The sequence below is a fragment of the Amphibalanus amphitrite genome, unplaced genomic scaffold (genome assembly GCF_019059575.1).
Source record: "Amphibalanus amphitrite isolate SeventyFive unplaced genomic scaffold, NRLGWU_Aamphi_draft 000133F_arrow, whole genome shotgun sequence".
In the NCBI taxonomy this organism is placed as follows: Eukaryota; Metazoa; Arthropoda; class Thecostraca; order Balanomorpha; family Balanidae; genus Amphibalanus; species Amphibalanus amphitrite.
In genome coordinates this window covers 454,278-477,669 of record NW_024881628.1, presented here as the reverse complement: position 1 = coordinate 477,669, position 23,392 = coordinate 454,278, and the positions used below count along the sequence as shown (strand labels likewise).

The 23,392-nt window shown below is 49.7% G+C and overlaps 1 protein-coding gene across 2 annotated transcripts; it reads right to left on the bottom strand.

The window, feature by feature from the left end:
* Positions 1-4,291: 4,291 nt before the first annotated feature.
* Positions 4,292-22,975, bottom strand: LOC122382086 (ras-related protein Rab6). Of its 2 annotated transcripts, none has more exons than XM_043367006.1 (8): positions 22,504-22,966; positions 21,311-21,369; positions 20,379-20,432; positions 19,943-20,048; positions 17,961-18,076; positions 15,536-15,625; positions 14,286-14,352; positions 4,292-5,353 (listed from the first exon to the last, which is right to left on the bottom strand). In XM_043367006.1, exons 1-8 carry the CDS (start codon positions 22,571-22,573, stop codon positions 5,286-5,288), a joined length of 630 nt encoding a protein of 209 aa, XP_043222941.1. In that variant the 5' UTR covers positions 22,574-22,966; the 3' UTR covers positions 4,292-5,285. The 2 variants fall into 2 exon arrangements, with proteins under 2 accessions (XP_043222941.1, XP_043222940.1); XM_043367005.1 differs by lacking the exon at positions 4,292-5,353 and adding an exon at positions 10,620-11,335 and having other exon boundaries at positions 22,504-22,975.
* Between the last annotated feature and the right edge of the window lie 417 nt (positions 22,976-23,392).

The following is a 23,392-nucleotide window of genomic DNA, read 5'->3' as shown; positions in this document are numbered from 1 at the left end:
AACGCCACGAATAAACCGCCAAACGAGCTCGCAAAGACGGCCGTCCTTCTGTCGCTTCTCACCGTCGCGGATGCTTTATCGTCCCGGGGGATTTGGCCGCGACCCGCGCGCCGCACGCCAGCCCATTGCCGTCCGCTGGAATGGCTGAGCAGAGCCGACGAATCCCCCCGAGTTTTGTCGAGGATCTTATCTGCCGGCTCGAGAGGCGGCCGGGGCGCCGAGCCGGCCGGTGCGGTGTGCCGAAATGCCCCGAGGACGTCCGGTGGTGCTGTCGGAACGGGTCACGCCGCGCAGAATAACGAGATCCCGGTCGGCGGGACGCACCGCGCGGCCACGCCGATAACGGGATCACGGTACGTCAGATGGAGACGGGGGTCTCCCCTGCGCAGATACGCGTGTGTGATGGATGGCGAGCCGGAGTGTGTTTGAAATCCGTTTTTAGGAGCGTAAAATCCACTAACGGACTTGAGCCGAGTTCCCCGAACTGCGGGTTTTACAAAGTGAAAGGTCAACAGGATTGAAGATGGAAAATAGGACCACCGAAATGGGACGGAACTTCTGTGCTGTGCTGTCCGTCTTCTGTCACAGAAGACGGACAGCACAGCACACAATTCATTTGCACCTTAGTGCTTCTGATAAAAAATATGTAACACTCTCAGATGTTCGGCAACTCATTATTACCGTTTTCAGATTTGTTAACGAATAATCGCAATAATTACTGTCGAAAAAATTCCGGAACAGCCGAAACAATGCCGGAACAGCGTTTCATGCAGTGGCGCAGCCAGGGGGGGTCAGAGGGTCAGCTGACCCCCCGAAATATCTGTCAGGGGCCCGCTCGAGAGAGAGAGTGAGAGAGAGAGAGAGAGAGAGAGAGAGAGAGAGAGAGAGAGAGAGAGAGAGAGAGAGAGAGAGAGAGAGAGAGAGAGAGAGAGAGAGAGAGAGAGAGAGAGAGAGAGAGAGGAGAGAGAGAGGTCCTAATCTAATCGGACGAGCCCGCTTCGAGAAATGCCCACTGCGACACCTCGGGTGAGGGGTCGGCCTGGGGCCCCAGGTGGACAGGGCCCGGGCCCCCAGGAGAACGGGCCCGGCCCCCTGGGTGGATGGGACCCGGGCCCCCCTGTAGATGGGTCCGGGCCCCGGGTGGATAGGGCCCGGGCCCCCCGGCGGATGGGGCCCCGGTGGATGGATCCGAGCCACCGGGAGAACGGGCCCCGGGTGGACGGGGCCCGGACCCCCGGGTCCCGCGAGAACGGGTCCAGGCCCCTCGGGTGGATGGGGCCCGAGGCTCCGGGAGAACGGGCCCGGGCCCCCTGGGTGGAGGGGGCCCGGGCCCCCGGCTGGATGGGGCCCGGGCCCCCGGGAGAACGGCCCTGAGCCCCGGGTGGACGGGGCCGGACCCCCGGTTGGATGGGGCCCGGGCCCCGGGAGAACGGGCCTGGGCCCGCTGGGTGGATAGGACACGGGCCCCTGGGTGGATAGGGCACAGGCCCCCGGGTGGATGGGGCCCGGGCCCCGGGAGAACGGGCCCGGGCCCCTTAGGTGGATGGGGCACGGCCCCCCGGGTAGATGGGGCCAGGGCCCCCCGGGTAGATGGGGCCAGGGCCCCCCGATGGATGGGTCCGGGCCCCCGGGAGTACCGACCCCAGGCCCCGGGTGGACGGGGCCCGGGCCCCCGGCTGGATGGGGCCCGGGCCCCCTGGTGGGCGGGCCCCGGAGCCCCGGGTGGACGAGGCCCGGAGCCCAGGTGAACGTGGCCCGGGCCCCCGTATGGATAGGGCTTGGTCCCCCATGTGGATAGGGCCCGAGCCCCCGGGTGAATGGGGCCCGCTAGGGTGACCCGCTTGCTTCGCAACGCGAATAAGGGGTATTTTCGATCGGTGGGCGTTTGGTTGGTCTTGTGTCTGTGGGTTATGTATCCATTACGGTCGATTGCCTTTTGACGGCTAAGCATTTTGGTTTTGGGAAAAAATATCCATCGCATCGAGGTGCTCGTGTCTGATAATAACCATGCGTTCTACTATAGAACATGCCAAGTGTATTTCATGACATAGGTTGGCGTAGGTTATTGAAGAGTGAAAGCCATCGATGAATTACTATGTAGAGGTTTGAAACATTTATATTCTTAAGAATATTGTTGCTCGTCATGCAAAAGCGATGATTGGACCTTGGTCACAATTGAATGCTCTTCCAATCTATGCCCATTTCAATTGTCAAACATACCAGGTTATGTAGCAAAACCCCTGTAATTAAGTAAGTCATAAGCAAATGCTATTTTCTCCAGCAATTTGTTCCACCTTGTTTTTGATCAATTAGCTTTTCACAATTTTCCCATGAGAGGCGGTAGGTACATTTCTCTTGCCAACAAGCGTTGTTTGAACCCGCTCCGTCTAACAGTCACCCAAAAATAGCATTAAGTCCAAAATCCGTCCAAAACGTCAATTTTTCAAGCATAAGTGCCCTCACGGGTGCACGTGGCGCGTGCCATCCCTGCACCGCACACCATTCGATAGCCCGTTCGATTCTCATGCACGATACTGTGTTCCTCGTGCCGATCGGACCCACGGTTACCGAGATACTGCACGGGGACCGGACCCGTGTCGGGCAAGTTGAGCCATTGTCGCCCATTTTTGCAAGCCGATTTATGCATGTAAAGTCTATGACGCGAATTTGCACTTTTTGAGCACGCGCCATGTGCTCACCACCGGCCCGATCGAGCTGTGACTCTTCACAGGCACGTTACCCATCCTTGTTCTATAAGTTGCGCGAATTTCAGCGCACTATGGAAGTTACGTCGCGATCAGCCGCTTTTTTACGCGAGTTCTTCGCGAAAAAAAAACCTTAGGGGGTTGCATCAACCCCTCCCCCCTGTGCCGGCGAGGGTTAAAACTTCTTACGAGCGAATTCACGTAATGAAGAAGAATAAAAGCACAATCTACTACAGCAGCCAATAGATGACTTAGGACAGGCACATGGGACTACTTTTAAATCTTGTGCGACAGAAGCAGGCAACAGTTCCGATTGCATATAATATGCTATGCATATTGCGGAATTGGGGCTCATATCGGACTCGAAAGATACGAAGTCATACGTCATAGTAACATATTTCTGTCGTGGTCAATTTGCGTAAAAAGTGAAGACCGGGTGATTACCGAGCTACTGTTCTATGCAAATTTTCTGATTCAAACTCGCTCAGGGTTATCGTGCAGGTAAAGGGGGCCCGCCCAGCAGAATGCGTATGAAATATGGAGAGATTCTGAAAAATGGGTGGGGGCCCGCACACTAGGGGGCCCGCTTTGGAAGCGATGACCCCCCCGAAACGAAATCCTGGCTGCGCCACTGGTTTCATGCGTTCAATTACCACAAACACGGGTAGGTATCCGCTAGTCTCGAGTCATCGACCTTTCATAACGAATACTAACCGATGTGTCCAGTATCCTCCTCACCCGTCGCGGTGCTCCAGGATGTCGTTTGTCGAGGCCGGCAGCCCCGCCGCTCCCAGAGGACCCCGGCCGACTGCCGTTTCAATTAGACCACATGTAATTCACGGTTGTGCCAGAGACGCCGTTCGGCTGTCGCCATTGTCGCCAGTTACGGTCCCTGACCAGACGTCAGGACCGTCGGCTCACAAGGACAGAGATTTGTTAACCGGAACGCACAGCTTTCGTGGGGTGACAGCATAGTTACCAACATCGACAGTCGACACGGAGGGTGATTGTGAAAGAGTATGGCGGATGGGTCTGAGGTTACAGGTTTAACTGAATGCGTTACGTTCTTGGCGTTTTTATTTGTAGACGACGGTGAAGGTGAGTCAGACTATGACTAGAGAAGCTAACAATTTAACTTTATTCTCCGCTTGATAATAGTGGACGTTGGCGAAGATTTCACGCCCAAACTCAAGAGTATACAATATACGCTATATAGGCCTACTGACGAAAAAGAGACTATAAAGTATAATTTATACAAACATACAGAAAGCGACCACTTTTGACTTCAAAAGGTCGTCGGCAAGCGTATATGTATGTGAATTTACGGCAAGGTTATCGAACTACCTACCTATCTTTCCCTGATTGTTGCGTGCTCTATTATATAGGTAAACAATGAGTCAAGCCGATTTTACTATAACTATGCGATTAACGATTGTATCCCTCCGTTATAGCATTATGTCAGTTCCCACTTACATATGAAGTAAAATCATCTAGCCTCCCTCCCCGTTCGCATTCAGGCGTGGAAAACTTTACCGTTTTAATGACAGTATTTTCCGTATATACCACCATTACGCAAAAACAACCACTGCATTCGCGCTGGTCTTATTGACAGTTGAGGCGGTGTGACAACAGGCCGGTACAGCACTGACAAGACGACCACCCCAGGTACCGCCTCAGCCCAGGCCGCCGACGGTACCTAAGGGGGCCGACCCACCCAGCGGCACAACAGAGTTGCTCTCTCGTCCTCTTCCACAAGGAACAGAGGTGGCTTACACGAGCAGGCAGAGTGTCCCGGCGGCAAAGTACAGGATGTGTGACATTACAGCGCGCGCTAACGGAAACAGGTATGCATAGTGTTCCTCTTCGTGGCTGGTGTGACAGAAAAAAAATGATTTACATAGCCCGAGACAGACAGCCGAGAGGTCTACACGGATAACGTCTGACATTGTTGTAGATAAAGCGGACTCCAGTGAGCTCAGTAACCAGTGTGAAGCGCTGCGAAGCGGTGGAGAGAAGCGGACAACAGTGTTGGTTTCTCGCTTCACAACCAGTTTCGTCGGGCCGCGGCGTGGCTCACAGCTCGCCAGCTCTCATCGCCCGTCCTACCGGTGATATCCGCGCGGCGTCCCGCCCGCCGCCCCTCCCATCACACACTGAGCCGTGCGCGCTCACATCATCACCGTCAGTGTGAAAACAGGTCACCACATCACAAACCACGTCACACCAGCTGGTGCAGCACACTCTGACGCGCGCCCGAACCGCGCGCACGTCACCAAACAGAACATCGCAACGCAGATGTATACGCAAACAACCGAGCGCGACGCGGCACGCACGCGCGGACGTCTGTAACAAAATGGCGAAGCAGCGGCCGGTCCACCGGCGCTGGGTCGCACCGAGAACTGAAGAATCTGGAGGCTTTCGGCACACATACCATTGCAATAGCTTTATTCTCCATCCTACAATAAATAAAGCCACGGAATAGGTGGGTGCCGCCGGCGGAGACCTGCAGCAGGGCACCAGAAGCGGAACGGAGACGACCGGCGATGGTGCCTCCCCTCTCGGGAGTGGACTCGTGTGTGCTCAGCAGCTGCACCAGCCCTCCTCCTCTTGTTTGGGCTCGCCCGTCGGCTGCGGACTGAGCTCCACTCCTGGCGCGGCACTCGAGTTAAGGAGTCGTAACCAGTCGCTAGACACAGCGTGTCTCGTTTCAATGAAACTGTTAAAAATAATATTTACCTATCAGAACCTACATTTGTTTATAAACCTGGCCGTCAGCTTTGAACGTTATTAAAGATTTTCTTTGTGGTCAAACTGTTAGACCATACTAACACGATAGAAGCTTCTCGATGTTCATACGCAAACCAGAATATAAATTAAAAATAAAAATGTGGACAATATCTTGTACGACTTGGGAAATGTCATGCTGGCATTCATTCAAGTTTAAATAGACGTAAACGTACATAGGTACGTGCCGACCAGTAGCGGCGGAACACCTTCAACTGGACACTGCCGGGACACTGCCGACTTTTGGTTCCATTCTTTCCATGCAACGCCCATAGGGCTAATGTTAAAATGCCAAAATCAAAGGGGGCACGGTGCCCCGGTGCCCTCCCCGTTCCGCCGCCTGCCGACTGCGGTGTGCTTTTCGCACATTCTCCTCCGCCGGGGCGTTGCCTATCAATTTCCTTGTATCGTTCATAGATGGCACTAGTGTGTGCGCCTGAACTGTATGCTGTACCGCAGGGCTCTCATATTCCAACCGGACCGCTTCGCATGCTTGACGCTGAGTCGGCACAAACGATTAGTTACTGGATGTGCTTCAGTGTTCACTGTTCAGGCTTGCCCTAAAAGCATTTGATAGCTTCTGTATAAGAACCAGCAGACATCTTCGAATTTCATTACCATGCAGAAGAAAACGATTTACATTCGCCCTTAGCGGTCCAAACTGAGCTGCATGAAACACAGCATTTGCCGGCGCCCGGTTAGTTTCTATCGGTACCTTCAGGAATTTTTCATTGAAGCGATTTGCGAGGTTCAATGCCCATGACAGAACATTTACCCTATTACCTGGCCTTCTGTAGGTAATGACACGTTTCTTTGGTGCTTGATAAGAAAGATGTATACTTAGTGGTTACTCTACTGCCTTTATTCGTCATTCGCGTTAATATGCTTGTAACCAGACTTATTTGAACAGCGTCCCTCTATAGCCAACTGCCCATGCAAAACCTGTAATAGCTTTTGAGCAAAGAATACGGTTTACGACAGCCCCAATGGAAATAACCTGGCGCCCCCAACTAAGGCTTTTGTTCGTCACCAGTTCAGGAGCATATGTATTTTGGATTTCGCTCGAATACGGCGTGTATGTGTTTGCCGACAGGTTGCCACTGCCTACTACGCCTGAAAGGCGACGTACAACGTTGAAAAGGCGATGATGTCAACAGGACGAGCGCCCCGACCATCACCGTGCCTACGGCATTGACACGAGGTGAGGGCCAATAGACCACCACCTTTGAATGGTCGCCGAATACGAGGGGCGTTCAAAAAGTTCCCGGCCCAACCATGAAGGAGTTGGAATTTCGGCCTGCAACGCGGTGTGTTCAATGATGTGTTATTGGGATGTCCACTTACGTAGCCATTAACTAATCTGCCCTGTGATTGGTTAAGGCTGCTAATTAATCGTAACATAGTTTGCCATTCCCGGTCAGAATGGGCGACGCCCAGAATGGAGCAGTGATTTGGTTCATGTATTGCAGAAAAATGCACCAAACGTTATTCACGAAAAGCTAGTGCCAACACATGTTGAGGTTTGTCTTCCTTACACTAGCGTCAAAAAGCGGACATCTCTGTTCAATTTTGGTCAACAGATCATTAAAGGTCACCCCCGCAGTGGCCAGCCATCAACAGCATTGACTCAAGAAAATATGAAAAATAAGCACTTCTTTGTGAAAATGACAAATGTTCTGGTCTGGAACAACGCAGCAGAAGCGGAGGTGTCTATCAGGTTCCTCAAAGCCATTCTTCGACAGCGTATTAATATGTTTAAGATCTCTGCAAGATGCATCCCCCGTTTGCTGACTACAGAGGAAAGGCAAACTCGAAAGGAGGCGTAACGCGAAAATTTTGGCCCCTATATCGAAGATCCAAAAGAGTTCATTGAACTACTTGTTACCGTGGAGGGATTGTGGGTGTCACACGTTGATCCTAAGGGCGCGACCGAGTTGCACAAGTGGAAGCACACTGAGTAAAGGCCACCAAATGTGTGCGACGTGTTCAAGTCAGACGGCAAGGTGACAGTGGTTGCGTTTTGGGATGCTGGCGGGGCTCTGCTCGTCAACTTTCTAAAACAGGGGCGCACAATTAATGATGAATACTACACCTCCCTTCGATAACAGTAGCGAGCAGCAGATATCAAGGAGAGACTAGGGAAGCTGACTAAAAGTGTGCTGCTGATCCAGGACGACGCACCAGCGCACATGAGCAGGGTGACGATCAGCGAAGCAGTGAGCTGTGGCTTCGAGTTGCTGTCACAGCCACTTTTTTCTCCGTGCCTTGCACCATAGGTTGCCACCTCTTCCCCAACATAAGGAAACTGCTTAGCAGTGGCAACTTCGCTGACAGCAAGGAGACAAAAGCAGCCGTCTTGGACGTGCCAGATGCGTCCGAAACCCACTTGGCTATGGAGACCCAGGGGCCTCTCGCGAAGCGCTGCGCGAAATTTTTTTGTCTTAACGCTGGTTATTTGAATAAATGAACATCTTTGGTCTAATAAGTCGACGTCGTATCTCTGCTCCTTCATGGTCGGGCCGAGAACTTTTTGAACGCCCCTCGTATGAGCTAGCCCTGCGTGGGCGGCGAACCTCAGGGACCAACAGAACGGTGTCGCCATCATCGGTATAACCGCGGCCATAAATAACGATCAGCTCAACACGTTTACAAAGGCCGAACGATGTCATTAGCTGACAAAATGAATACCTATAATTTCGCTCAATTTTCGTGCTTTCGTCAGATTTCTTTTCCTCATCGTCATTGCTAAGCCATGATTTTCAGACTTCGACCCACTACTAAGCGCATTTCGTGACAAAAGATCTCATGAGGTCGTTTTTGAATGCCAATTCAGCTTTAGAACACATTCACAGGCCCGAAGACACGTAAATCATTGTGGACTTGTTCACACCGTCATAACATTTTTCCGTGACAAATTTGATGCCATGGGCTGAACGTCGGTAGTTAAATGGGGAATGAAGGCCAATCAAACAAAACCTTTTAGCTGCCTTTTAGCTGAGTAAACCACCAAAACAACCCAATAGGTATCCATCGAACTAAATAGAAACGAATAACCGAAAATGATGTTAGCGGTGATGCGTAAAATCACACAACTCTGAAAGCATCGTAGCTACAGCATAAGACTGTAGGTACAGGTCTCGCAGGTTTTAGCGGTAGGTTTTGCACCTAGAAAATTTAGTGTACTTCAGGCTATATCGTCACCTTTAACCCTATTAGTGGCAGGGGGTTGTTTTCATCCACCCCTCAGGTTTTTCGGGAATATCTCCGAAACCGCTGAAGCTACGATGCTGAAATTTTCTGACTTTTCCTAAAACTAAATTGGGCACATTCCCTGAAAATTTCAAGTTCATAACTTTACCAGGGGCGGCTCCAGAGCACTGGGAATTGGGGGGTCCTATCCGTGAAGCGAGTCATTTGGGCGAAGATCACGATGCTGATGTATTATACAATATACATAACTGTATGCACCAGTTTTACGACCAGTGAATGAAAGGTATCATGTGATAACATATACAAAGTTATTGTGCATCCTCTTTTGACACGTTTTTGCTATAATAGGCGGATCCAGGCGTCCAAAAAGGGGGGTTATGTTTTACCTCCCAACATAGGTGCCCTGACACCGCCTATGCATGACCAATACAATTGTAGTCGTTCTCTCATAAGAAAATTGTAACATAACAAGACCATTACCACCCTTTTTAGAAACAGTACCAACAAAAACCTTATTTACTATACTTTTTGTGTACCCCCAATCTCAATGATCTGTATCCGTCTATGATTTTTGAAACTGCATATTTTTAGGATCCATGTGAATTCCTGGTTCATTCTCTATCGATCGGCAAAAGTTGCGTTAAGATTGGTTCAGAAACCTGGCCGTGATAAACAGTCTAAAATGTATCTGCAATTTGCTAGTTTTTACCCCCTTCTATCCCCCTATTGACATTTTTTGATTTTTATTTTTTAGAAATGTAGATCACGTTGAGCGAAATCGAATGCCGTTTGAATTTTGAAAATCGGCCCGTTAGATCTCGAGATATCAAGGGGGGTCGTAAACAGCCCCCCTGCCACTAATAGGGGTAGCCAGGAGCCTGCCACTAATAGGGTTAAGTGACGATATAGCCTGATTTATATAGCCTGATTTAAGCTTTAAGTGTTGAAGATACGATCTACTTGTTGGTTCACAAGCCGGCCATGATCGTGTAAAATGGCTTCATCGTAGATCGATTAGTTTCTGAGATATAACCGGAAATGTTAAAGTGCAAAACCTACCGCTTAATCTCGCGAGAGCCGTACCACGGGTAGCGCCAATTATTCAGAACACCTTGTCAACCAATCAATTCAATATTAAATTTCACACTACCGGAAAAACAAATGGTCAGCAGTTAAGTCCCGTAATGCTTTCAAGCATCAACATTTGCACTAAAATTGTACTGAACATCGTAACCATCACATATTTTTATGGCTACGATATTTACTATTTTCTGACAAAATACAGCGTTTAACCCGTAGCCGTGACTCATGCCATCCCATCCTTTCGTTCTTCGTTGCCAATGTCAAGTGAGAGCATGTAATATGTCACCGCCACCCACCCATAGCTTTCAGTGGCCGTGCACCTGTTATTGTGGGACTTTGAACATATGAAACAGAAACAACCTCCTGGCCCTGGGTGACCATAACCGGTGTAAGAATGGATATAAATGGTGCACCGCGTTATTTGTAAGGCTGATTAGTTTTGCAGTTAGTGTTGAGCCACCACCAACTGCACTAGTCAACTGTTGTTAAAGCAGAATGAACAATATTGGTCAACTACATGTATGCATGTTTTCCCAAAAAGCTGTAAAAATGAACGCTAGATACCAAGGGCAAGCCTCTCATGGGATGATCGTAATTCCAGAGGCTCTTATCCACTTGACCTCCACCTCTTTTATCGGCTGAGTAGCTCCTTTTTCCACCAAGTAAATGCCCACCCCGTTTGGCAGTTCGTTTATCAGGGTCTGCGTTTGACGATCGCCGAACATTCCCTGTCCTTTCTGCTCATCACATCTCGGTCGCTCTGTAGTTCGGGCGGCGGCCGCCAGGGGCGCGCATGCTAGCGCCGTTCGCGGGCTCGGACAGCACAACAAGCCGGGCTGAGGAATAAAACATCTGTATTTGTTACAAAAGTGCGGCGGCGGCGGCGTGGACGGGACTGGCACGCAGTGGACAGGGGCGGCAGACAAAGGCGCGTGCACGTGACGCCGGCACATGCAGGACGGCCGGCCGGCGAGCCGCCAGAAGCGTTCCACAGCGGCGGGAGGCCGCCCGGCCAGCGCTCTCTCACACACGCACACCGCGAGCTATTCCCTTACCCTGAACACCAGTCAGTCCCTCAGCCGGCCGGGCCGCCCAGACTCGGGCGACCCACAGCGGAGCCTGACTGTCGTACGACAACTAGCTTATGATTTCAGTGCAACGAACCCACTACAGCTATCGAGAGCAGCCGTCTACGAGACTGACAACAGAACGCTGGTTATACCATAAGTGGGACTTCTATCACGAATATTACCGACTAACCTCAATCGATCTCCTGGCAATAAATAAGAAAATAGCCGACATCAGCAGTGGAATCTTCCGCGCATGCGCGTACCACACAATCATATAAGCATTCATTCACATTCACCAGGCGATGCCAGAAGCTCGGGCATCGTTCATACAGCGTCTTTTGTCCACAGGCATTCCAAAGTGCCGGTTTCGTGCACTTGAAGTTGACAATCCCGCCCACAGGTGGCAGTCTCAGCAGGAGCATCCTCCCTCGTTGCCCTGCGTGAGATCGATCTTCGGATCTTTGTCCAAGTACACCTCGGTCACTACAGCGGCAAATCAAGGAAATCAACAGAACAAGCAGATCAGAACACAACAGGAGTCGAAACGGAATCAGAACGCCAAATGGCTAAAGTGCACAAAGGCCACTGAAGACCAAACATTGCGGTGGTAACTATAAATATAAGACAAAATGTTAAAAACTTCACAAATATGAAACATCAAAGGGAGTTCATCAAGTTTTCAAGGGCAAACTAAAAATATGGTGCCGGTCCCGCATATTGCAGCAATTTAGTAACCTGACACGACTACCCTGATCTCAGCTATACCTACCTATATGAAGTGAGCATATCACTGCGCTTATAAACTCAAAAGCTGATTTAATTTATGCAATTAATTATCTGATCATCATGAGGCCGGTTATCTTCCGAAAAATACGAGTTGAAAAGTAGGTAACCGTCCTGTCAGCAGTTGGTGCAAAGACATTGCTCACAGCGAATAAAAGAAACGAGCATTCTCTGCCGAAATGACGCTACTGAAATGAGGAACCTCAAAAGAGCTCATTTTAGAGCAACAACGCTTTTCCTGGAAGTCATGAAACCCGCAGTTGGTTGCACACAGAACACCGGTTGACAATTGCTACCTGCCGGAACAATTGCCAACGGTGAGCGCGCGCACATTTTCTCCGTTCCTGGCAGGACCGCGAGCACGCAAACAGCAATCAGCGTGCGCGAGCAGACGTGCACATGCTACGAGCAGGGCCGCGAACAGACGGACGAACAGAGAAACAAGATAGGCAGGAAGACAGCATGCCATGCAGTGCTTGCTCTAAAACTACGAGCCAAAAGAAGAAATAAGGTACCGCCGCCGCCACTTACCGAACACTAGCGCCGACTAGCGGTCGGCGCGCGAACCACAGAGTCCGAGAGGCATGCTGTTACGGATGGCCGCGGTCGCCGTCCCACAGAACTACTGTTGCCGACGGGGAAGAAGGGGGTGGGGGGGGGGGGGGTCTGGCACGGCCTAAGTGGATACCATTTACTGTCCCCGACGGTTTGAAGAAAGGCTTTCCTGGACATACGGCGAGCCCAGCGTATGCAAATGCAACGTATGCAAAGTGAAACCCCATGTTGCAAATGGATGGCGGTATGTGAGTTAATATTGAGACTGATCGCTGGCTACATGTGCTTCTCCTAACTAGATAATTAGTGAGTCCTTGAGATGTACAGATTTCCATTGAACTAACTGAAGAGTCTACAGGCTTAACGAAACTAGGGGTGTGCGCGATGTGTGTCAAATTTCCCCAGACAACCGGTGCAGCCATTACTGTAACACTGCAGGGCAAAACTAGGTTGAATTCATAAATTCAGGGCGACCTACGCACATCGTTGAGCCCAGCAACCGGCCTTTCCAGAGAAAGGCAGGTACAGCATAACTGCAAATGGTCCCATGGCATATCGACATTGGCTGACCAGTTTTGCGGCCCGGCGACGACCAGACTGCCAAAACCCAATGACCCGGCTAAAGATAACCTACGCTTTGCATTTGTGTTTGATGCCCTCTGAACATTTCTCATTCACGAAACTCGATTATCGATAGTTCCTGAAAGAACAGCCGACTGAACGTGAACCAATCAATAGTGTCCCAAGGTAAAAAGGTCCAACAATAGTGTATCCGTTCGACCATAATGTTCTGTTTCTTTAGTTGAGAGTTGGTACCCCGCAATAAGCACTTCGTGCTCTTGTGCCAATTCTCAGATGTTTTTCATGATCGTTTTGTGCATTGGGATATAAATCAGCCAGGCGTGGAAAAACCCAGGCTCAAACTTAGCGCAAGCCCTGAACTATCAGCTATCACCTAAGGAATATTCGAATATTATGATGGCATGTTAAGAGTTCCCAGATGTTCATCATATAAATTACTTATGAACCAGAACGCCCGAATACCAGCAATGGTTTCCCGTCTGGGCGAATTGACCATTATCAACGCTGATAGGCATCGATCTACGCCGATCATTACAAAGTATTTATAAATCACAGGGCCCAAGAACAGCAGGTTTCAACAAAAAAATAAGGAAATTATGGAGAAAACAAATCCACACAAAATGAAAATAAAATAAAAACAGCAAGCTTTCAACACCAACAGAGCTAGACCATTCAAAGCGCAACAAAAAATCCGTTTTAGCTTGTTAGTAGGTTAGAAACATAAAGCAGCAACAATTCTCCGCAACTGAAACAAACACCCAACAAAAAGTTTCCATTTCGCGGGTAGTCACGGCGAAAAAGACCCCTCCCCCTCCCCGAGAACAATGTCGGGCCGAGAAGCGTTACGTGAATGGCGAGTTCAGCGACAGGGAACGGATGACGCAAGAGAATGTCAACAAACGACAGAGTAAGTAGGAAATTTAGATAAAGAGAGTGGCGAGGAGAGCTGCATGCGCGGCGGACCTTTTTAATGCTTATTAGTGGAAATTTGTCATCCATACGGGGGAAACTACTAAAAAAGACCTCTTGTCAAGCGTGCCGCCAACCTGATGCTTATGAAGATATGAAAATACTACTCAAAAATACAATCGTATAAATATGCATCCATATTGTCAGGAACAATACCAACAATGGCCTAGCCTAGCATTGATATTTCGGGAATGAAAGATTCGGCCGGTAAAACGTTTGATTTTAAAATGATCAGCGACATGGGTGTGGAATTTTAACTACATTTCGGAGATCAAATTATTTGATTGCGCTTTTAGCAAAAATAAAAGAAGACTTAATAAGAACCATTTCAAAGGAAGTTAAAAGAACACATTCATTATGATAAAATTCTTGATTCTTTTTACTACCTTCTTCATAGGGGATAGAAAAACTTATACTGTTTATGGTACTTTTTGATATAAAACCCAATAATAGCATATCAATACCAACCCTAAGATAGCGGCCCAACATAGAGTACCCAACCAACAGGACAGTTCCCACCTCCACCAGCGATTAAAAAGGATACTGTCGTCGCCCTTCTTGGTTTCTGAAGACTCCATGCCTGGCAGCGCGGCGGCCACCCGGCGGAACAGCTGAAAACACCGACACGGTGACGTCAGACTACCACCAGTGTGACGTCATACACCGTGAACTCGTCGCCAATGACGTCAGACATATTGTCAACAGTGACGTCACACGTCACGCCTCGAACTCGATGACCGACCGATCGGCAAACACGCTACCCATAACAGCGTCCCGAATAGTCGCTCGTCATAACCAAATGTCATACCCGACCGGACGTGACCGCTTAGAGCTGCCAGTTTTTACATTTAGAGCTGCCACCTTTATATCTGGCACGCTTAGTTGGCAAACCACTTTCTCTTACCTCACCCACCACGGTTACAAATCATATCACTGAGCCGTCTGGCCGGCCTGCCGGAACTACATTCAATGTCCGTCCGGATGGTCTCATTCACAAATCAGTGAGTCATCACTCATCAGCATCCCCCATGCAGACAGCCGGGCCGGGAAAGCTAAATTGTCTAGGAATGGTTACGTTGATGCCCCCCCCCCCTCCCCCGACTCCGAGGCGATCAATGTCACATCACAGTGTTGGTTCCGGTTGCACGATGTGATACATACGTGAAGATGGTAAGTTATGGTAAAGAAGGTAAGATGGTAAGTTAATGGCTCAGGTTATCTGAAGCCGACGTAAGAGGAGCTTATCGCACATAAAGAGACCATTGGAGCATTGGACGCCAGAAATGCGATACTGTCGGCCATATAACCAATACAAGATGAAGATCTATCGCTTACCAAATACGAGCCCATCACAACCTCATCCAAGACGAAAAAATCAAGGAGCTGATTCACCGTGCTCTCCCGACCTTTCTCGCGTCAGTGTGGCCATCGTCGCTTGGGAGCATCCCTGACTCAGCCTGTCAGTCTGTCGGGCCGTCCGACCTATTCGTCCACAGGGCATGGTGTCTGCGGTCACATTCCCAGGATCTTCAGTGGAGTGTGACCGGCCGGGACCACAGGCTCACCGCCCCACCGCAGTGGCTAGCCTGCAGTCCACAGCCCGGCTTCCATTCTGGTGGACCGCTACCTAACCAAACAACCGCCTATCCAACCCTGTAGCGTGTTACCGATAAAACACGACACAAAAATGAGCGACGCCAAAGTTAGGCTGCGACGCTAACACTTATATGCTCGCGTGCGTGCGCATACATTTATTGCCGTCACCAAGCCGGGTGTGCTGGCGCGCGGACTCACCTGTTTAACGTTGTAGCCGGCCTTGGCGCTGGTCTCGATGAACATGACGCTCAGCTCCTTGGCCTTCCTCTCACCCTCCTCAGTCGATACCTGAGGGGCAGCGAAAAGGTCAAAGGTCAACCCGGGTCACCAAAACAAAATTGCAAAAGACAGTTCTTAAGAACCCATCGGATAAATAAAACGTTGTGTAACAGTAGCAGAGCCGCGGTGCGTTGACGGCGGCCAAAAATACTGCGCAGTATGGACTGCGTGTCAAAACAATCCTCCCCATCCACGCTACTCAAATAAACCCAACCCGGCGCATCTCCAGGAATCGGCATCAGCTCCACCCCACGTCTACAACGCCATCACCTCTATGCAATGGCCGTGGGAGGTGGCCAAGGAGTGGGGAGGGGCCGCGGAGGGGAGGGGAGATCGGCCGATGACAAGTCACGCCGAGGCCAGGCGCTGGGCACACCCGGCCGGCCGATTGAGCGCTTGCGCGAACAACGATCACAATTACTACGCACCACTCCTGCACCGCGTGACGTAAGTGGCCCTGCGTCATCACGGCGTGAAAATCTAACACCACTGAAATGAACAGGGCCCTCTCTGGCCGGAGCCAGACAAACAGTGGCCCAGCCCGGCGGAGGCCGGGTGCAGCACCTCGCCCGACAATGGCGGCTGATGGGTGGAGATCCGGGAACCTGGCCAGACTGGGAAACGCCTTATGTACGGCCTGATGGCTTTAATCCGAGCAACACTGAAAGGTCAGCGACCGAAACGGCAAGTGCACCGACCGGCCCAGACTCGGCGACACTATAAATCAATGCGTTAATGGCGTGCGTCATAACAAAGGATACTGTTCATTAACTTGAGCAATGTGCGGTTACGGATAGCGTTGCGCTATATTTGGCACATTTTGGTGTCAACTTTCCTCAGTATTAGCGACCTACACGGAACCCGTGTCATGTGGTACACAACGCTTCCTCTCTTCCGTCTGCCGACCGACCAAGTCTGACCGGACGGATATACCAGTGGGTCACAGTGACAGTGGCTGCAGCCGACCGGCCGGCAGGATAACAGCACGGGTCAGTAGGTCGAGCGGCGCAGCCTGACAGCTGACCGCCACTCCCACGGACGGGCCCGCACCCACACCGGGCCGCAGCGGCTCAGCGGCCGTGGAGCGAGCCAGCGGCACTGCACGGCTGCTCACACCGCCCGCGGTCCGACCCTGCACGGCAAGGGCGGGTGCTGCGGAACACCGCACCCCGGCCCGGACTGACGGCCAATGGCACGGACTGGGGTGCTACTGCACGGCTGCCGCGGAGCGGAGTATAGGGAACTGACTTTGGTCTGCAGTAGCACTCTAATGTGCTCAATGAAGAACAATGGATGATCCGAAGTTGCACATATAATGAAACAGTACATCGGTGTGAGTGGCAATTTCGACACTTTGCTTGAGGCCGGCTTCAGAAGTTGACCTCCCAGAAGTTGCCCGTTCGTCTGAATAGCATGCAGCCCTTTGTCAGCTGTTACATATTGCCCAAGACAGCACCTGATTCTGGCCCGTTCTTAGAAACCGGTTAGCACACACACAAAGGCACACACACACACACACACACACACACAACTTTCCTCTCAGACATTCCTGTGGTGCGTATGTGACCGGAAAATCTTAATAGAGCTGGGAAGTGCTGGATTTACGAGATCAAGGACACCGTACCGTACGGTATAACGCATATGTTACCCAGCCTTCAGCAAAGGTACAGTCTCGAAACGTGCATGGGCCCCACACGTGACGGCTCCCACGGACGGCCGAGACTGTCCAGAGTGCTGTACAAACAATATCAGCCGTACGGCGCAATAACCGCCAGCTGTTACCCATGACGGGCCCTAAACCGAGATCATTTATATCTTCATCTACATTTTACATTCTAATGACCCGGAGAACGAAATTCATAGCTGAAAAAAAACAGAAAACCACAAAAATTAGATAATCGATGGTCTATTTCCAGGTTCGATATTCCCACCATGCGTGCACTGCATAGTGCAAAGTATCTGATTTTAGAAAAGAGATCCTACACGAGAAAAAAAAAGTGATAAAAAGTTGTCAAAGACGCATCTCAACGCACCGTATGTAATAACCATCAGACGTTAAAAAAGTGCAATGCTTATTGTTTACCTAGGACTGAAGGCGTGCCAGACCGGACCGTTTAAGTTGAGAGGCCATGGAAAATATTCAATTTCGCAGTTCATGATTCGCATGTTTTAGTTGCGCAACGCACCAACACGCCGATCACATTCCCAGTCACAGTATTCATAATTCACCTGACACCATTCACCACCCCGCCCTCATGGACCAGTCACCCGTCCCCTTCCTCAACCCCGTGACCGCTAACTTCCACCGGAAACCCAGCGGAACCAGCAGGCGGCCGGCACTCACCTGTCGCTTGTCCGACAAGTCCGTCTTATTGCCGACCAGCATGATGATGACGTCACTACCCCGCTCGGTTCTGACGTCATCAATCCACTTGGAGGTCTGGTGGAACGAGTTGGCGTCTGTGAAGGGGCGGGCGGGGCCGGAGGGTGTTACGGCGCCGCCCGGTCTGAACGGGGCGGGGGCGGGGGAGGGCCACACGAGAGCCTGGAGTTCGTGAATCCGGCCTCCCCTGCGTTCCGCTGACCTGGTCACGGGGAGGGGAGGAGAGGGGAGGGAGCGAGAGAAGGGGAGCAGTCAGACAGCCATGATCAATCTCCATAGGGAGTGGGTCCTCTGGGAAGACCAGCATCGATCCCGAACCGGCCGCAGTTTCGGAGCGCCCCGCTGCGAGGTGAACTGTTGAATGAATGTGTACTGGGTGCATGTTGAATGCCTGGTTTGCACAGCGAGTTTGGGCTTGGTAGTACGCTACTAAGGTGGCGGTACGACGAAACGTGCGATGCAAGCACGGAACAAAAATCGACCTGTCGTTTGCGATGAAGTAAATCGAACTGTTTTCAATTTTTTTTTGTATGACGATAAATACAGTTGCATTCGAAGAATGTCACAATTTTCGAGTGAAACTAACAGTCTATTTATTACCTCAGTCTTGTTGCGTGCAAAGCCACCTATATCGATAACAACATCCTGATTTTCCAAAAGTAAAAAATTAAGCTTTCACGGACAAAAATAACGAAGAAGCTTGAACCCGTGCGCACAATAAATCAGTAGCAAACATTACAACGTTATGCAAACTGCAAGCATTTCTTCATTTCTCCATTTCAAGCATTTCTCCTGAACCGATTCCTTCGCGACTACACCTGTCACTGATTGCTATCAGAGGCCGCTGACAATTGCCCACAGTCTGACTCTGATACAGCCACCCGATACCTGCGGGGGTCCGCGGCGGGAGACAGTGGGCCGCAGACGGACCCCCGGCCGGCTGTGGTTGGAACATACCGACGGCGCCCGGCCCGGGTCGGCGGGCAGTATCGATTGTGTCGCGACGTGTGCCGTTCAACGGCGGCCCAGCGCCAGCCAGCGAGGGGCGGCGCTGGGCTCGACCGGCGGCGAAACGGTGGACTGGACTGGACTGGATGATGAATTGACTTGACAGACTGGGTTTCTGGGGATATAGTGGACTGGACTGGATGATGAATTGACTGGACAGACTGGGTTTTTGGGGATATAGTGGACTGGACTGGATGATGGAGAGATGGTGGATTGAGCTGGACTGGCGGGGAGATGGCTGATTGGACTTGGTCGGCGAGGAGATAGCGGACTGGACTGACGAGTGGGATCTTTCGCGCTGAACTGATGGGGAGAACAGTACCGGACTGGAATGCAATGCTGAATAGGATGGAAAAGATGTCGTATTCCGCACCGGACTGAACGGAAGAGATCGTAATGTATGTAATTGAGGCAGATAACGTATCTAACTAACAATGGGAAAATACCGTACCACGCGTCTGCAGATATACTGAACAGGACCGAAGGGAGACATCACACAGGAGAGACAACGTGCAGTAAGATAGCAGATGAGGGAATTGGACTGACCGTGACGGAGATGCCGTACTAAACTCATGAGGCAGCTGCCTTAGCGGACCGGAGATAAATATTGTACATATCGTAAATAATACCTATATCGTGCAAGACTGGTGGAGCGATACAGAACTGAACCGACGTCGGATTCCAAACTGGCGAAATTCCTCACTTGATCAGAAGTGGGGAGGTTGGACTGGATTGGCGATCAAATTCCAGACTCGGAAAGAAGCCCGACAAGGATGGTGGTATGACACCGACCACACTAGCGAAGTGACGAGAAATTATAGGTACACATGACAGTTGGGAACGGTCGCGGGACAAAGGCCTCGCCGTTCTCCGGCGCTCAGCGGCTGGGTCCGACGGTTGCCGACCCATCTCGGACACCTCGGGCCACTACTCACTGGTAATGTCGTACACGACGACGGCCACGGTGGAGTCGCGGATGTACGACGGGATGAGGCTGCGGAACCGCTCCTGGCCGGCCGTGTCCCACAGCTGGAGTCGCACCTGGCAGCCACAGTCGGCGCGCAGTCAGCACACACCCAAACACCGTGCATGTACCAGTGAGAAACAATGCTTCTTTCCCCACACAAATGCAAACGGAATCATAATTTTATTAGTGCTGAAATTAAAGTACTCGGCTTTTCCGGACAGTTTCGTGACTGTATTATTGTCACTTCGTCAGCGGCATACAAGTAATATAAACATTTTCGAAATCACCAATTGGTAATATGCTGTGCTGAAATTGGTAATATGTTAGTTATGTTTTCAGCATACTAACATTAACATGTTTCATTGAGAAGCTGGAAATAAAATACATAAAATGCAGCAGCTTACCGTCCTGTCCTCCAAGTACATTGTTTTCGACAAGAAATCAATGCCAATGGTGGCCTGGAATGATAAGGCACATGTCGTGAGTTCATATGAATGAATGTCCTGGTCGTGAGTTCATATGAATGAACGTCCTACATTCATCAACGGTCTGTTCTAGCTTTTAGTGTGTAATCATGGAAAATATATACAAATTCATAAATGACCTTCCAATACTTTTCTCATAATGTTGAAAATAAATGGAGTCATTCAATCATCACTAATGAGACACAATGTTAAGTTATATTTGGGCATTTACATTTTACCTTATACATGAAAACAATGACATAGGCGCAGTGGCGGATCCAGGATTTGTCAAGGGGGCATTCGGTATTGTGGTGCCCCCTTAAAAATCCACGGATTTCGGCCACTTACTTTTTCGGGATGGGGCCCCCTCAGACCCGGGGATAGTGCTCCTCCAGACCTAGGATTTCGGAATGGTGCCCCTGGAAACTTGGAATGGTGCCCCCGGAGACTTCGGGATGGTGCCCCCTCTGCCCCCGGACCTCGGGATGGTGCCACCGAAGACCTCGGGATGGTGCTACCGGACCCTCGAATTGGTGCCCTCGGAGAACTCGGGATAGTGCCCCCGGAGAACTCGAGATGGTGCCCCCGCGGACCTCGGGATAGACATAGCCCCACCCGAGGCGAGGGACAGAAATGGGCCTCCGGGAGACCCCGAAAACGGTATCCTGTTCCGATAGACCTTCTGGATGGTGCCCCCTTAGGAGACCTCTGGGTTGAAGCACCCGTCGGTGACCTCCGTGATGAATTAAAAAAAAAACCTCCGTGATGGTGCCCCCCGGAAGGCCCAAGGGGGGGGGGGCATGGCCCCCATGGCCCCCTGGATCCGCCACTGCATTGGTGAACAAATATTCAAGTACCAATGCTCTAATTACCTGGTATGTATTGTCAAAGCTGTCATACATGAACCTGGTGATGAGTGAAGTCTTCCCGACTGAAACAAAAAATAGCCATTGATATGCATGCCTTCAATGATTGTGAATGGTGATTTCCCCTTTATTTTCAAAATATACATGAAACTACAAGAGCACAAAACATTAATGATACATTGCTCACTCAACTATCTGCATTATTTTTCAGATATCTTGTTAACCCTCGCTGGCACAAGGGTAGTTGATGCCCCCCTAAGATTTTTCGAAAATAACTCGTGTAAAGAGCGGCCGATCGCGACGAAACGTTCAGTACTCAACTTAACACCTACCCTGAAAATTTCATGACCCTGAACCAAATGACCTTTGACCTGTGACACATTTCTCGAGACCATGTTTGGCCGGAATTGCGATTCGGCATATGTCAGCCCACATTAACCGCACGTTTGCGGTCTTTTCGTGGTTTCAAGCGTTCAAAAATGTGTTATGATGTTGGTCCCATGCATTAGGGTGGGCGTCAAGGTCACCTAAAGGTCAGGTCAGGTCACTGACCTTTGATGACCTTGGTACTTTTACAAGTTTTACATGTTTCTAGGCTAGTTTTTGGAGCTGAATCCAAATTTAGCAACCATTTGAACATTTACAGAGTAGTTTTGGGTAACATGTAACAAAGCTATCAGAAGCAGCTGAACGTTACAAATACCCAGCAGGACCCCTGCTGGTTGACCTGATCTGACCTGACCCAACCTGGCCTAAAAGCATGAAGACATCATCTGTGATCAAAACTTACATGATATTTGTGATTCGTGATTCGTGAGCCCTGAAAACCCCCATGGCAGCTACACTTTATGATCTTGTAACAGGTCCTGATTTTTCCGACCTTTGGGTCATTGATCTGACCTGGAAGGTCAACCGATGACCTAGGACCTAAAATTGTGTATCATTGATACCTCTAGTCACGGGCAATGCGCTCATTTTTTCCGCAAAGCTCTAACTCAATCAGGGGCCAAATGCCAGGGTTGCACTAACACCCCTTGTGCCGTCAAAGGATGCAAAATGGCCTGCGGCGGCGAGGGTTAAGAAGAACCTAAAAGCCATAGCTAATTACCAACAAAATGACAAGTGGATAACTATATTGAATGAAAAATATAGAAGCATTTGATAATATAAAGGAAAATAATAAGTTCCCAATCACTCACCACTTTGTTCTCCCAAGAAGACAAGTTTGAATTTACGCAAGGGGTTTCCGAAGTCTCCAGACGTGGACATTTTGAGTATATGAAAAAGGTGTTTTCAAACACCTTTGATTCTTAAATATTTACAAATGAACAACTCCAAAACACTCCAATTGACCACAAATACGACCTCACTCCTCGGTTCCTCGACTCGGTATCAGTATGAAAACCGATCGAAGGGACACTTTTAATTGACAGTCCCAGTTTGAGCAGCAACTACAAAGACAAAGTTGAACACAGATTATCAAATGTTTCAGAGGGATGGAGAGTAAATGCGCGTCGTTCCAAACTCCGAGTTTTTCTTTCCACGATAACCGGCGATAATACGGGGCGATAATTTCGGAAAGAACACGCCCAAAAACAAACAACACAGGGCGAAAAACTACGAATAATTTGGTTTCCCTTGAATCAGATCATTTGCCAGATAGCCACGTTCAAGGAATAGTTGATAATTTTCTTATACTGTATTTCATACCAGATTACTGAAACATTTTTTGGATGATTCTCAACTTGAGAGGAATATTTCCAAGAATTTGCTAAATATTGTAATGAATTACTGTTTCCAATGAAAAAAAAGTTTACAATAAGGCAAAATTACCATACCAAAGAAATTTATGTAGAGTATTTAGTTGAACTTTATAGTACCAATCTGGAAAAAATGTCCTTGAGATCAGCTGATAGGAAATGATGCTTTGACGTCATATCAAAAGAAGTAAATGATTGTCGATATTTTGTGCTATAAGCCAAAAAATATAATAGATTAATGATAATTGATTAAGTTTAAGAATAATTATGAAGGCATATGTCAATTTAAGCTATGAATTTAACATAAAAAATTGATATTGGCGTCATA

Bases quoted from the DNA above. Each gene is read 5' to 3' on its own strand.
- LOC122382086 (XM_043367005.1), bottom strand. From the start codon at position 22,573: ATGTCCACGTCTGGAGACTTCGGAAACCCCTTGCGTAAATTCAAACTT. The intron at 21,370-22,503 runs GTGAGTGATTGG...TTTTTGTTTCAG, and splicing joins CTTCTTGGGAGAACAAAGTG to TCGGGAAGACTTCACTCATC. The intron at 11,336-14,285 runs GTATCCTTTTTA...TTGCCGCTGTAG, and splicing joins AACCAAGAAGGGCGACGACA to TGACCGAGGTGTACTTGGAC.